Source organism: Necator americanus, chromosome I, assembly GCF_031761385.1.
Source record: "Necator americanus strain Aroian chromosome I, whole genome shotgun sequence".
NCBI classification, from domain to species: domain Eukaryota; kingdom Metazoa; phylum Nematoda; class Chromadorea; order Rhabditida; family Ancylostomatidae; genus Necator; species Necator americanus.
In genome coordinates this window covers 34,257,013-34,273,395 of record NC_087371.1, presented here as the reverse complement: position 1 = coordinate 34,273,395, position 16,383 = coordinate 34,257,013, and the positions used below count along the sequence as shown (strand labels likewise).

Here is a 16,383-nt window from a genome sequence, read left to right as displayed (position 1 = left end):
CGCAACTACCGATCTAATTTGATTTCAAGGAATATTTCAAGGAAGGAAGCACTGGTGATTTTCAGGAAAAAAAAAATAGAAACCACATCCAATTTGATAATGCCGCTTCATCATCAGTTTTGACACTACGACAATTCTTCTTGACAGTCATTTCCAGCTTTCAAACGATCTCCCCCCCCCCTCTCCCTTTTCCCCTTTCAGATTTTTCCCTTTTTTTCCTTTTTAACTACACAAAGATATTATTGAGAAAGAGAGAGAAGCAAAAATTGACGTAGGGAAATAATCAGATCCGTTTTCTATTAAAACTAAAATTATACTATTATTACTAAGTATTAAAATTATGCGATTATTACTAATAACTAAATTATTACCAAAATATTCGATTATAAGAAAATCGGGAATGCAATTAGTGTAGCGTAGTTAAACTATGAATGTCCATTGGTTAGAAAATTTACATGCATGTTTATTTTACTTTTTTACTCTTTACTTTTTATTTGACTACTACTATTACTATGACTTACTACTAATTTTTTTTATTTTTTACCTTTGCTTTACTTTTATTTTATTCAATTTACTTGCATGTTTCAAAATTTATTCTCAAGTTCAATTTCAGAGTTAAAAATGTAAAATAAATCTTTCTATATCTTTTTTTTGTGCAACAAAAAACAAATAACAAATTGATATTTACTTGTCTTGCTCCTGTAGAGCAACAACAATTTATTTATTTAGTTATTTATTTATTTATTTATTACGCTCAAAGACGCGCCCAGAGCAAGAGTAACAAAGTAAAACAATGTCGTTTTTCTTTTGCTCTTCTTCTTCTTCCTCTTCTTCTTCTCCGAACTGAAAACATGAGATCGCTCGGATCAGCAGTTTTCTCGCCCCTCATTCTCCGTAGAGTAACATGATCCTTTCGATCCATCAGCATCCGTTCACTATACGATATTCGTCAACAACAATAGCGAACTTCACTCGCGAACACTAAGAAAAATCCCCGTTCCCGTTAACCTTTGCTCGTTCTTTGCCTGTTCGTTTATTTCGTTTATATGGGTCGTACTGTAATTTTTTTTACAAAAATTTCCCTAATTTTTCATCCCAGATTGTCGAGCTTCAACACGGAATGTAGCGATCGCTGATCGAGAACATGTGGGCGATTCTTTTCGTGACTTCCGTGTTGGCTGAAGTGAGCGTTGAGGTCAATTCTGTTCAATTTTTCCCTTTTTTTATTTTATTTATTTATTTTTGTTTTTTTTTATAAACTATCCATCCAGAATCTGTGCGAGGATCGATGCAGTCGCATCTATCAACGTTCCCTGGCTCGAGTAGGCTTTGACGATGAGAAACTTCGAAATCTTCTGGAAAAGCAGAGACCATTGGGGACAGTGAAAGACGTTTGTTGGTGAGAGATTTTCCTCCACACCTCATAATTAGCGCCAGAAATTTCTGGAAAATCGCATTGTATTCCAATAAATCTCAATATTCAAGTAGAAAAGGGTTGGAAATGTATCTTATTACAGTTTATTTCAATGTATCTTACGCTGTGATTTATCTACCAACGAGTAAATTTTCAGAAAAAAAAAACAACAACAACAAAATTTTCCAGGAGAGTATACGATCATCTGGATTGTATGAAACATTGTGGCGATTCGCCGGAACACGAAAAATTTGCTAAATATGTGCGAGTAAAATGCAGATTTGCACTAAGAGGTAGGTCGCGTTTTTTTTTTTGTTTCTTTTTTTTTGTTTTTCCGGACCCAATGATTCAGCAAATGGATCCTGATCACTTTTTTCTATGATTGATAGACTCGCTGATTTTGCTTACGTTTTTAAAAACAGCCAAAAGGCAAAAATGGACGAAAGTCAATATTTTTTCGCCGTATACAAACGCAAGGAAAAAAATCCTTTTAAAAATTTCTGCACCACATTTTTGTAATTGTATCTTATCTTCTTGAAAAAAAGGAGGCATTTTTAGAGTATTAGTGATGCAAGTATAAATCCCAATACAATTTCTATTTAACATTTTTATTTCCAATATTTGCTTTTTTTTTACTTTCATTTTTTATTCCTTTTATTTTTCACTCTAAAAACAAAAGTGTATCACAAGAACAGTAAATAGACGAAGACGAAGATTTGCCACTAGGTTTAAGCTCGATTCTCTGGGATTTTTTTTTGTAAAAAGAGAATGTTTCGGGTATCTGAAGAAAATCTAGAAAGTTTTTTTTTATCAAGTTTTTAGAGCTGTAGCCAGGATTGCTAATAATTTTCATTAAAAACTAACGCTAAAGCTTTGTAAAAATCTGAAATATGAAACTCAGAAGTAATCTTCTTCCTCAAGCACCTCATTACCTCAGAGAAAGTATTTGAATGCTCCACATATGTCTCATGAAGCGTTGACCTCATGTGCTGGATGACGACGTACCAGACCACCTTGCATCCTCCCACTGTCCTCACTAATCAGTAAGAGTTCTTCTAAAGGGCCCTAGCCGTACCTTTAACCTGAAACCCACAGAGATCTTAATATGGGGAATTCCTTTTGTGATCCGATAGCTCTCTGTACATTTTTGTGTTTTGGGCCTTCATCCAAAACAACATGGATCCCCTCAGAACTTCGTAAAGGCAGCATTCCACGAATCTGAGGTGGTGCGGATTTCAGGTGGAGTATCCGTATACGGGGTCGTAGATTATGGAGACGAGGGTAGTTCCGCTCATCTCTCCCTGCATCTCAGCCAACAGCCGCCTCCAGAATGCTGTTTTTTACGACGCCTGATCTATTGCAACGCTCCACCCCTTGCGCCGCCTCCGCCCTGCGATTCGTCGAAAATCAATTCGGACTGTCCCGATAGGCAGTAAGGGACGCTAGGCGTATACTTCACTTGAAATCCGTATCACCCCAGATTCGTGGTATGCTGCGTAAAGCACCGGCAAACGCACGCACATGCGCTGAGAATCGCTGTGAGCGCGATGAAGAAGTGATGGAAGCAACCTTTACTAAGTAATCTTAAATAATCGAGTATGGATCGGTAGAAAAGTCGCTCCATTCGGAACTTCTTGCTCCACTGTCCAAAGCGTTACCGTTTCCATAACCAATTTTAAACTTCCTTTTCGACTGCGGCGTCCACAACGCAGCCGTGCCGCGCCTGTCGATCGATACTCATCAGTTGGTTCTGTGCGCGAGCGAGTATAACCTGAACTCTGGCAGCCAAATGTTGTGTTCTACATGCTAGGACCTCGGATCCATAGGACAAGGTCGATAATTCAGGAAAACTGACATTCAACGTGGAAGAATGCAAAGATATTCGAGGATGGGTATAGTCGAGTCAAAACGACTTGAAGCTCGGTGCAATTGCGTAGGCGGCTGCGCTCGAAGCGGTGCGGAAGACATGGGAATCGAAGCGGGACCTTCGCTAGCATCGCTGCAGTCCCAGTGAACCTAGCGATTGTCCCAACTAGATCCTAACCGCTACGCTTCACCGCACCGCTTCGAGCGCAGTCGCTTACGCAATTGCATCGAGTTTCAGGTCGGTAGCTTTGACCTGACTATACTTCTGGTATCCAGAAATTTTTGCGGTCAATTAGTAAACTATCTGACTACTGCTAGTAATTGTTTTACCACACAATATATTATCTACTGGTTTTTTTTTACCCTTTCTGACCCTTTTTTACTCTTTTTTTTTCGAGAAGGTCCTGAAAAGAATCCCTTACATATACAGGAATCGACAACGCGTTGTCATGCGTAAGTCGCTACCATTCCTTCATGGAAGTCAGATGCTCGACGTTTCTCAAAGAAGCGGAACGACTAAAATCATTAGCAGATCCTTCCTATACGCCCGGTCAGGAGATCTGCAGGTATAAGGATACGGTAGCGGATGAAAAATACGTGCATGATTCCTACGATTACAGATATCTTCACTTGAATACATTGTGTTTGGAGAACACAGTGTCAATGTATTGTGCAAATGCTAAAAAAGTTTTTCGAAGACTTAATTTCAGGTAAAAAATTCCTACATTTTCCACAACGTAGAAAATTCAAGAAAAAAAATAAAACGCTCATCAGGATATTTTACGTTCAGAGACTACTTCCCTAATTTTATTCTTCCCTCAAACGATACGTTGTTTGACGATCTCGACTTGGACGCGTGCCAAATGTTCGATTTCGTCAGGAAAAATATAAAAATGCCGGAAAAACAACTTGAAGAGGTGGTTTTATTTTACTTTTAGAGTTTTTTTCTACTTTTTCCACCTTTTTCTTTAAAAACAACAGCAAAATACGAAAAAATGCTTATTCAGGAGTTGACTACTGTGATAAACAACCTTGAAAGGGATGCGGAAGCGAAACAAAAACCTCCGCCTACCGTTATAACATCTACGGACAGAACGGTAGGAAAAGTTACCTTAAAAGGCTTAATTGGCGTATTCGAAAATCCGGCTAAAATGTGGGCGGGGTTTATCTCTGCATACACGACAGAATGCTCCGCCCACTGGCTGGAACTTCGCGGGTTGGTGTCACAAAATTAAGGCTATTCTGATCTTTCCACGATTAGCGGTAGCGGTAGTGGTGTTGCTAACGATCGTGAACGTGATCACACTTAATTTCACCTACTGGTGAAGAAAAAAGGGATGAGACCCAAGCCTGGTTGTACCAGTGTTCCCAACGATGCAACTAATTACGCGATAGGACGCGGGCAATCTTGTTTCCGTCTAGTGTTTACAATCCGACAAATGGAACTGAAATAGGCAGGAGAAGCTCTCCATCCTGCACAATTGGAGATGCTTTGCGGGTTGCGCTCATTCCGCAACCCGTAATAAAGTGTATCGTTGGGCGCACAGGTGCAACCAAGACAGTTCCACACGTGGTTCACAGACGTGCCAAAATTGTCAATTTTATTTTATAGCCTAACTTTAAATGAAATTTGAAAATAATAGCTAATTGCTGTAACTTTGGTAATTATATGGAACTATTAGTTGTTTTAATTATTTTTTTTTTAATAATTTCAACCAATATTTTTTCAGGAGTTCACAACACTTTTGAAGGAGCTTCTCGATGAATCTGTTTCCTCAGAAACGACACTACCTGCTCCCAATAGTGGCACCAAAAAGATTAAAACCACTTGGTCATCGCCTTTTCTAAAACCTTCCCCAACATCGACCATATTTACCCCAGGGGTTACTACAAAAAAGACCACGACCTCTATTTCTACCCCCAGGGCTGTTTCGAAATCGTTCAGTACTCGTACAAGGACTACACCTACACTTAGGAGTACAAGTACAACTCCTGTTACCACTACTACTACTACTACTACTACTGCTACGGCTACTAGTACTACTACTGCTACTACTACTGGTAAGGCTGATAGGGACAGAATCATAGCTGTTCAAAAAAACCGTAAAATAATAAAAATAAATAATAATTGAAAAAAAATAAAAATTACAGGTATAGACGATGAGTCCGAACATGAGGAGTACGAGGAATATGAGGAGGAGAAGCGAAAAAATGTGACTATTGATGTGGTACCGATTAGGAACATGTTGACACCATCCACGAGAACAAACGGTATAGTTGGTCGATTTATTGATCAAATTGATTGGAAGGCAGCGCAGCGCACAAAAATGAGGATTTATTACGGGCTTTTGTGGTGAGATTCCCTACAAATAGATCGGCGAAGGTAGGTGGTTCACAACCGTGAGCGCGATCACACTCAATCCTGTATTGTAATCAATCCAAGAAAAAAATCGATGTGGAACAGTGCTGATTGCACCTAGTTACCCAACGATGCAACTTATTACGCGATGAAACGCGAGCAACATCGTCGTCGTGCTAGAGCCTATACTTCGCGAATACTTTCTTAGTGTAGAGATCACAACCATGAGCGCGATCACACTTAATCCTGTATTGTAATCCAAAAAAATCGATGTGGAACCGCGTTGGTTGCACCTGTGTTCCCAACAATGCAACTTATTACGCGGTGAAACGCGGGCAACATCGCCGTCGTGCTAGAGCCTATACTTCGCGATCATTTTCTTACTGTAGAGATCGTTGGTGGATAAGTCTTTAGATTAGTCTTGAAAAAATTAATTTAATCTTTTTAACCCAACATTTCTGAGCACTTTTTCATGAAGAAGCGAATTTTATCCACTATTACTGCTATAATGTTTTAACGAAGAAAAATATTCTAAAATAAACATTAAACAAAATTAAAATTAGATTAAAAAGTAAACGTTTTCTTCCTATGATATGGATCCTATTTCGAGTCATCTCACCGTCTCCTTCTTACCGATCCTTTTGTTTTTTTTTTCTGTTTTCGTTGGAGGGTAGATAGCCTAACCCTATAAGGATCGAAAATTTTTCAGTAACTGAAAGCCCACACCTTACCACTAAACGACGTCTCTTCTCGGACGATAGTTGGGAACAACCGCCACCAAATTTTGGGTACTCATCGATGAGATTCGCGTAAGTTCCGGAAAAAAAAGTTACAGAGCTTTTTTCTGCTTTTCTACCTCATTCCTGACTTTGATACTCACAATTCCTCGTATTTAGAAACGGTGGTGTCACTCCTTTAAACATAGACACAAGCACTCTATTTGATATGGATGATGAAAACGATGAGGATGAAGAAGGTGAAGAGGAGCGAAACGATGAGGAAAAGAAGCCGCCCGCGGCTATGGGACGAAAAAAAGAAACTCCGCGAAGGGTTGAGGTCGAAAAAACGCCGAAATCCCTCAGCGCAACGGATCAGAAACGTGGAACGCATCAGACACAGCGAAACGCATCCGCCGTAACGCAACAACCAGAGACATCGATGACAGAAAAGTAAGGAGGCCAATATTTTCCGATTTTACTTCAAGTTATGGAATCTTTGAGGGGAAAAAACGTTTTCTTTGTCTTTTTTTTTAGCACGGGACAGACAGACGCTCATACTATGGAAACTGTAACTCCTGTGACTCCACTTTTACGCGGTGATGTGATCGTGAAAAGAATTCACGAGTGGGACGATGAGGGGACTAATAGCCAAGAATTCGGTAAGCGATCGGAACAGCTTTGGGCTTCTATCCAACCCTTTTTTATAAATTTTATATTATTTATTTTTGTTTTTTATTATTATATTTTGTAAATATAAAAATAAAAAGCAAAAATAAATAAAATTGTTATTTTTGTAAATTTTGCTATCCTTTTTTGTAAAATTAAAAGTAAAATGTAAAAATAAATGAAAATTAACGGTACTAATAGCCAAGAATTCGGTAAGCGATCGGAACAGCTTTGGACTTCTATCCAATCCTTTTTTATTTGTATATATAAAAATAAAAAGCAAAAATAAAATTGTAATTTTTGTAAATTTTGCTATCCTTTTTTGTAAAAATAAAAGTAAAATGTAAAAATAGATAAAAATTGTAAATTTTGAAAATTTTGGAATCATTTGTTTGTGTTTTTTTTCGTTTTCTTCCCCAAAGCTTTTTCTTCAAAAAAAAATATAATAATTATCAGATAAGTAATAACGATCAACTACTAATAGTGGTGAAATTAAATAATAGCAGGCATATAAAATTTACCAGCAATGATTGGAGGAAAATTTATCGTATTTTTCCCGTCGTCTGAAGAATTTCTTCTCCTTTTCTTTTCCCGAAATTTTTGGATTTTTTCGAAATACTCAATGGGTAAGTGTGAGTTTGGCGTAAGCAGCGATAAAATAAAATTTCCAAAAAAATTAATAATTTTTGAGATAAAATTAATTTAAATTTTAATAATTTAAATAAAAATAATTTTTTCTAAAAATAAAATCGTCAACTTCGCTTTTAATCTTTCACTCTGATGTCTTAAAATTCTTAGAAGAAGCATCTTAGGATATTATTTTTTCATTCTTTTTTTTGAATTTTATTCCTTATTTTATATTTTTCCAATATTTTTTCAAGGCAAATATTGCAGAAGATCAAGAATACTGTGGAAAATCAACACACGGTTAGTTGTTTGTCAACAAATCAGTTGTTCACTTCAGGCGCCAACTTGATGAGGGATAAAGCCGATGAAGAGCTCACGGATAACACTATTTCAATGGAAATTATGGATCATACGGAATCATCGCTAGAAATCGGGAACACCACCATGTTACCCCGTTCGAATATCGATTGGTCAGATCGAGAGACGCTTATTTTAATCTATAGTTTATTGTTTGGTATAGCAATTTTTGCGTTGATGTGTTTACTGATTTGTTTCATATGGTGCAGGAAAAAAAGGCAATCGCACGATTTTAAAACTACATTTTAAGCGTCAACCGTTTCTTTTCTTTATTTTTTTTCCTGGAAATTTTTATGCTGGACCTAGCTATCGCACTAATTTTCTTCTTCGTTTCTTCTAGAAGTGGGCCGTAAATGCAGAAATCAGAATATTCTTGTTTTTTTCTGCTATTTTATCGTATTTCCACTGCCAAACTGGAGGGATGCTCAGTCGTTGCCTCGCTCTTTTCATATCTACATATGCCATCTATAGATCTAGACTGTTTTTTTGCTACGAAGAGCTGCGAAAATCGCTTATACTTACAGTTCATATCGGGTATATTTACAAGGATAGTTAAGGAAAACAATTAAGGAGTTTAGTAGTTGTAGCAGTTGTGCTCAATCTAACTAATTATTTATGTAAATAAATGAAAATTGTAACAATAAAGATGAGCGTTATGAGATGTTATTCACAATCTAATCGATATCGATAATGTGTTGATCGAAGCGGCTTGGTGTAGAAGTCTGATTCCGTGTAGAAAATGAAGTGCAGAACATTTGAGTTTACCTTCTGGGCACTTACCGACGATCAACGGAAGAGTTACTGCTTTCCTCTTACACGTATAACTTCGAAACTTTCAAAAATTCTCAGAGCTATAAGGTTGGTCCGAAAGTCTTGCACCAAATTTTAAACAATTATACCTTGAGTATTGCTCGAATGTTCTCTTGCCTTGAAATCTCCGCATATTCTGTCTGTGTTTTGTTGTAGTGTGTCTGCGAGGTTTTTAGATGGGACCCTTTATTTGCCTTACGTTTCGGCTTTTTCACCGTAATCAGAGGTCTAAATAGAGGATAAATGGAGCAATGCTACGTTTATCACGTCAAGTGCCACACTACCCTGGGTCAGTGTTTCGATAATCGTTCAAGGTAGTGAAAACAGAAACCCATCTACATTGAAAATAGTCTTACGTCTTGTTCCACCGGATGTGGAGCGGCTGGTAGCGCGCACTTGTCACTATCAGCAAGACTATACGGGATCGTTGACTGCAGAAACGGGTAGGATCCCGCTCATCCCTCCCTAATCGCCGTAAAAAACGGCCCGAAAGATGCGGCTTCGAGCGTTCCGTGGCGATATTTTCTACAACGAGTTCTATTGGAGCGCGCCAGCCTTCTGTGCACGTGCCACATCTTCCAGACCGTTTTGTACGGCAATTAGGAAGAAATGGACGGAATCACCCTCATCTCCACAATCTACGACCCCCTATACGCATTATGCACCTGAAACCCGCACCATCCCAAATTCGTGGGAAAGGAACTGCATGTGGGACAATCTTATAAATGAATGTCTTATGAATACATAAAATCCACACCATCCCAGATTCATGGGGTGATGCCTTTAAGGCTGACATTTGGGTCACCTCACTACTCGCATCTAAGAGTGGTGGGATAGTCACCTGATCCTAAGGCATGATATTTTCTTCTACTTGTAGCTATGATACCCAAAAGTAAACTTAGAACTTTCTTTGTTGGGCGCACAGAGCGTTTCTGATAGCGGATAAATCACGTTCGATTTCACCTTTTCTGGAATAATTCCTCTCCTTTCAGGAATAAATCCACCGCAAATAAATGGTAATAACAACATCGTATCCGGCTCAATTAAAGAAATCAATTATCCTTTTATTGTTCATACATATCAGTCAACAAAATAATGGGCATCATGATCCACTGCGTATGTCAAACGCTTCATTAGACTATCAATTCCAGAAATCCTGAAATCTGACGGCTACGAGTCGGAGAAGCGCGAAATCTCTCTCTTTCCTGATTTTTCTGGTCATCGAATGTTTCCGCTTGTAGATGCCGCTTCAGTGCCCGAAATAAATAGTAATCAGATGGGGTCAAGTAAGAAGAATAAACAGGGTGCTGTGGAATTTTCCAACCAAATTCGGATTTCTGACGGGCAAACTTTGTCAACTTTCTGACGCGTAAACTTTGCCATATGAGATCGAACATTTCTACTCCAGCTACACAAAACAATCGGAAGAAATATTTGCACTGTTGCCAACACTTGGAACTTACAGATTTTTATATTATGGCGCGATGGAGAGGACCACAAATCGTTTCCAGCTCGTGAGTTTGTAAACTTTTGAGGGATATTAATCACTGTATTATGCTAACAGACAGAAATGGTCCGTTGATCAAAAAGAACAGAAGTAAGTTTCGGGATTTTTTTTAGCGTATACTTAGATCCTATCATCTCTCCTCCATACTAAATTCACTGGAAATTGGAAAAAAAAACCGAAATCTCCAAGAAAAATACCTTGAAAATCTTACCAATACTGCTGAAACAATTCATATAAAAGATTAATTTAGTATAAAATTATTTTTAGTCTTTAGTACCAACAATATTAATCAGCTAAAAGATTCATGAAAATTACTTTACGAAAATAAATAACATTGAAATATGTAAAAATGACAAAAAAAAATAAAAATTGAAATAAAAAACATACAAGCATGAAAAACATAAAAATTGAAATAAAACATTGAAAGTAAATTTCTTCCACAAAAACTACTGGAATTATCCCCTAAGGGTATAAATGGATGCGATTGCAATTTTCACGTTTCCTTGGGCAATATTACCCCCTTCCTTCAGCTTTAACACAACAAATTCATATCGAAATAGAAGTTAATGAAGAAAAAATAAGAATAAGAATTTTTTGAAGAAATCCTCGTTCTTCAGGAAATAATTAGCGTTTAACTGTGCCGCTTCATCTGTTACCGTTGGTTCTTCAGCCACGCGTTCACGTAAAGAGGTGTTTTAGGATTTTCAGTTGTCACATGAAGAGGGTAATTCTCCTTTTCTTCTATTTTATTCATTCATCTGTTTGATTTTGTGCCATTCGTCTGATAAATAGTCGATGAAAAATCGAATAAAAAAATAAAATAAAATATTTTTGACGAATTATTCTTAATTTTTTACGTTGCTATCCAGAAACACCTTGCAAAAAGCGTCAATACGTTCCGAAACAAAGTGCACCAACTATGTATGTAGCTCTAAGCACCAATCAGATCAGGAATAAAGATCAATAACAATCTTAATTCTGCTTAAAAAAGTAGTACACTAATCAAATCATTCGATCAATCCACTTTCCAGCTTCTTTTTCCTTTATGAAATCAACAGGAGCAGAAAATTTGACGGGCAGAATATTTTTATGCTTTCTTTTTTTTTTGCTTTTTTCTGTCCCTATTCATTTCACACAACAATAGAATCCTAGAGGATCATAATGTGTTGTGTTACGAAACGAAGGTTTCTGACGCCGTGCGCCACAGCCGACTTTGAGCCCATAATTTTCGTTCTGTGCACGTGTTTTCAGTGTCAAAACAAACAATATTTTTTTCGACGGATAGGCTAACACTCCGGCAAAATTCACATGAACCACCATCATCACCGCCACCGTCGCCGCCACCACCACCACAACGCACGACACCTAGCGACAAAAACACGGAAATGTTTTGTTCTATAAAAAAAACTGAATGATGTGACGGGATTCCCCTGTGTTTTATTAGACATCAAACATCACCTAAGGTGATCACAACAAGTTAATGTTTTGTCTAGCGTTTGCAAAAAAAATCTGTAAAATATCTCCTACACGAAGCACCAGCATAGTGCAACCGACATACCTCGCGCACTATAGACGATGGGGTTTTCCTTCCGGAGATATTTTTTGTTTTCAGAACAGAACAGCTTTTCTATGAATATACTCGTGGATCGATTGCTGGTTCGAATCCGCCCTAGAGCAAACTAAGCCCTTCATCCTCCCACCAGGCTTGTTTTCGTGGATAAAAACGCTGACTTATTATATCTGCTCACCTCCAGAAGTCCAGTTGTCTGTCATTCGTTCTTTGTTTTGTAAACGTTCTTTCTTTTCTTCTTTTCTTCTTTTTTTTCTTTTCTTCTTCTTTTCTTCTTTTCTTCTTTTCTTCTTTTTTTCTTTTCTTCTTTGTTTTGCTTCGTTTTGTAAACCTCAAGTGATTCTGAAGGTCGATACATTCTATTGAAAAAATTGAAGAAGAAATGGAAAAATCAACGTCAGGCTCCTCATCTTCTTTTATGCGTTGTTCAGTGAAATGAGAAATTCCAAATAAAGTGTCCCAAAAGGTGCCTCTATCCAGTTGTTGCTTTTTTAAGATAAAACATCATTTCATATAAAGAAAAACCACTATACTACTATTTTTATGCTTAAAATTTTAGAGGATAGAATTCACAACTGGCTAACTCAATAACTCTACGATTTGGGCTGTTGTAGCGCAGTCGGTGAGAGGTTCCGCCATGACAGCACGATCGATCAGAGGTTCGAATCCGCTCTAATGCTCACCAAGCCTTTCATCCCTCCGCGGTCGATAAATTGGTCGGCCAGACTTGTCCGGGAAGATAAAAACACTGACTTGACCCTCAACGGTTAGCCCCCAGAAGTCATTGTACAGGGCCAGTTACAGGTTCCTAAACCTCAATGGATTCTGAATTGAAGTGAACGTGGTGGCGCGGGTCCCAAGCGGATTGCTGAACGCCAGGCAATTTATCCTTTTGATGCTTTATATTCGTCATGTATTTGTTCAGCAATTTTCTCTTACAACTTTTCCAACTTTTACAACCAGTTTTCCTTTCAGGGGACACTTTTGATGGCCGTAATCAATCCTGGGAAACTATATTATCGTTTCCTTGTGATTCATAACTGTGAGAAAGTTCTGTGGGAAAATTTTCCCTTGATCATGATATGTTTGCTCTTCTTTTTGAAAATTTACAATTTCTATTAGATTAAGGGATGGAAGAAAATGGAAAAGCAAAAGGGAACCATGGGAAAAAACGAAAAGCATCCTCATTGAAAGCATAACGTGTGTGATTAGAAATATTATTTTTGTTTTTTTTTTCATAAAAACCATGGGAATCCATGGATGCTGTAAGGTGCTTAGGGTTTAAAAACCCGCGAAGGTGGCGCTCTTTCGTCGTCATGTCTTATTTAGTTCGTATTTCCTTGTTCACCCTACTTTTTACTGTCGCATTAGGTTCGAGTGACAGTGATGAGTTCGACAGTGACAGTGAAGAGTCTGAAGAAAGAGGTAAGTACTGTATTTCTGCTAGAAAACCACTTCCTATGGCATCTCGAATTTTTCTCATGCACTTTTTTTCAGATGTTGCTCCAGAAGGGAGACCAAACGTCTACTCGACCATTCCACCACTCCACGCTGCAAAATTTATGAACACGTCCGTTATGAGACGCAGACGTTAGAGATCTTCACAACAAATAAATGTTCATCCGCATTTACAGTACATATTTAAGTTGTCAAAAAGGTCCGAAGAAGAAAACCTACCTTGCTACGCAGTATCATTTAAAGCAGCGTTTCACAGAATCGACGATGATTGTGGGGTCTCTGTGGGCAAATATAGAGCTCAGGGTGTTAGTTACTAGTAGCACCGCGGCACTCCTCAATTCCCCCTAATCGGCCTAAAAAACGGCGTGGGAAACGGTCTTTGTTCCTACGATGCACGTGAGAACGCCCCACTCTTGTTTGCGCGCCGCATCCAGCTGAGCGAGCGATCGAATATCAATGAGGTCTCCTCATCAGTCCATTCAAGCCAAAACCAATAAATAGTCTGCGGAGGGACCAGAGCGTGCGCGCAAGGTTGGCGCGTCTTCACGTGCCTCGTAGGAAGAAACGTTCTTTCCCACGTTGTTTTCAGAGAATGAATAGGGTGAACTGGGAGCGGCCATGCACATGCTCGTAATCCTGAACTGTATATTTGCCCACAGAAACCCGAACGCCGTCAGTTTCGTGATCTACAGCCTTCAAGGACAAGGACACGAATCATTTACATACAGTGTTGTTCTGTAGGAGGATTTTTCCGTCGAACATCCATGTCATCTATAAACAGCTATAAGGGCACACTCTAAACTCTGTCACTCTGTCAAATCCATTCCCTCCAGCAAACTGAAATTTTGATGAGAACCCGTTAAATTAGGTGAAATTTCTAAGTCAATGGAAAATTTTTTTTTCTTGTCTGTTATTATTCTTCATAATGCACCAGAGTTTTTCCATCATCGAATAACTGTTATGAGATCGGCTCATGTAAATGGCGAAAAAGGCTCGAGTAAATGGCAAAAATTGACATTTTTCTTTTTTTTATGGAATTTGATCTCTGAAAACGGGAATAGAAGCTGGAGGCAACTATGAGAGATACCCACAATAATAATAATTAGTTAACTAGTAATAATAATAATAATGATAATAATAATAATAATAAATAAATAAACAAATAAGTGGAAGTTCGCGTGCGCCATTCGCGAGCAGTTTCTGTGGCGCTTCGTAGGGCGACCGCTGATAAGCGCAGAGGGCAAGGAAACCCAATAAGTGAAAAAGTTCTAAAGCCCCTTAAAAAAACACGAAAATCAAAAGTGGAGTGATAAAACGAGTAAAATTAGATTAATTTATTAATTAAGTTAAATTAATCAATTGAGAGAAGTAATAAATAATAAAAAATTAAATAAAATAAAATAAATGGAATTTTGTGTGGGAGTATGTACTTGCTTCTGAAGCAAAACTCTCCGAAAAAAAAATCTTTGAATAAACTTGGATTCGAGGTCAAGGTTCCTTGAAAAAATTTTAGGTTTTAGCAAATTATCATTACTTAATCAAAAATCAGTCACCTGTAGTCTTTTGAGCATTTTAAGACATTTCTGGGTTTTTTTTCGAATTTATAGGGCCAATCATTGGTGCTACTCTGTCTACCCTTGGGCTATGGGACCCTCCAGACCCAGAACGAAAACACTTTTAAAAGCATAAACACTTAGAGTTCAACATATTCTTGATTTAGTTCCCTCTTTAAAGGAATTCATCTAGTTTAACGCTAAAAATTCCCTTAAAAAAAGGGCAAGGACAATCAGCTGCACTCCCGGCGGTCTACTAAAAAAAGAATTCCAAGCATTTCCTACACATAGACATGTGACATTCACTTTAAATCCAGAAAAGTGCAAAGGTCACACGTACCGGAACTAAAACGAGACAACGATCGGCGTCGACGCGCATTCCTTACGACTTTGATGAGAGTTTAAAGTTTACCGGGGACCCGGGCGAATGACCGATTATTTCCGGCATCCTCTTTTCTCGCAATAACCTTCGTTCGGCTCTCTTCAGTCTGGACAGTTCTCTTCGATTTCGGCACGAAGTGGAGTTGCGGTCATTTAGAACGAGGAAAGCTTCCAGAAAAGACGAAAATTCTAAACTAGAACAGGGCTTTTCAGGGATATTTCTGGATTATATGATCGATAAATTATATTGGATCAATTATGATCAACTACAGAGAATATTTACTCACTTATTCATTTATTTATTTATTTACTTATTTATTTACTTGTTCACTTATTTATTTATAAAGAAAACATCCATAGATGTCCCAACTGTGTTAGCTCACTAGAAATTCTGCCTATGTTTTTTTTCTTACTTCTATTCTACAGTTTTATACTGATTTTAAACTATACGTAGACGTCTCAGAGATATTTCTGGATTAAAAGATCGATAAATTATCTAGGATCAATTATGATCAACTACAGAGAATATTTGTTCACTTATTTATTTACTTATTCACTTATTTATTTACTTATTCACTTATTTTTTATTTATTCACTTGTTTATTTATTTATTTATTTATAAAGAAAACACCTATAGATGTCCCAGCTGTTTTAGAAGTTATCTAGGATCAATTATGATCAACTAGAGAGAACATTTATTCACTTATTCATTTACTTATTCACTTATTTTTTTATTTATTCATTTATTTATTTATTTATTTAGTTATTTATTTATTTACAAAGAAAACACCCATAAATGTTCCTGCTGTGTTAGCTCACTAAAAATTCGCCTAACTTTCAGATATAAAGGTTTATATAGAAAAATTTATACAGAGCATACACCTGTGATGGCGAAATCCCCCCCCCTCGCCTAGGAATCCCTGCTTTAAAAAGATCCCCGTCTCAGAAATCACCATCGAATTCGAATTGAACGACGTGAAACACAGGTTTGAGGATTCCCCCCCCCCCCCCGTCATCATTACGCGTGATTCCCTCGTTTATGCGCGGAAACGTGGAGCGTGCGATACTGGAATCGTACGTGCACGCGTACGCCTTA

General features: G+C 37.7%; 1 protein-coding gene across 4 annotated transcripts; it reads left to right on the top strand.

Moving 5' to 3' along the window:
- Positions 1–1,144: 1,144 nt before the first annotated feature.
- RB195_007762 (uncharacterized protein) lies at positions 1,145–13,490 on the top strand (the record flags this gene model as incomplete). Of its 4 annotated transcripts, none has more annotated exons than XM_064181572.1 (17): positions 1,145–1,183; positions 1,272–1,399; positions 1,604–1,707; positions 3,711–3,846; positions 3,901–3,990; positions 4,071–4,197; positions 4,288–4,377; positions 5,011–5,111; positions 5,226–5,341; positions 5,432–5,551; positions 6,349–6,448; positions 6,536–6,808; positions 6,893–7,017; positions 7,989–8,121; positions 12,510–12,661; positions 13,267–13,320; positions 13,393–13,490. In XM_064181572.1, the coding sequence occupies 17 exons, from the start codon at positions 1,145–1,147 to the stop codon at positions 13,488–13,490; spliced, it is 1,986 nt and encodes a 661-aa protein (XP_064038350.1). The 4 variants fall into 4 exon arrangements, with proteins under 4 accessions (XP_064038350.1, XP_064038351.1, XP_064038352.1 ...); XM_064181571.1 differs by having other exon boundaries at positions 1,145–1,195; XM_064181570.1 differs by lacking the exons at positions 12,510–12,661; positions 13,267–13,320; positions 13,393–13,490 and having other exon boundaries at positions 1,145–1,195; positions 5,011–5,341; positions 7,989–8,257.
- Between the last annotated feature and the right edge of the window lie 2,893 nt (positions 13,491–16,383).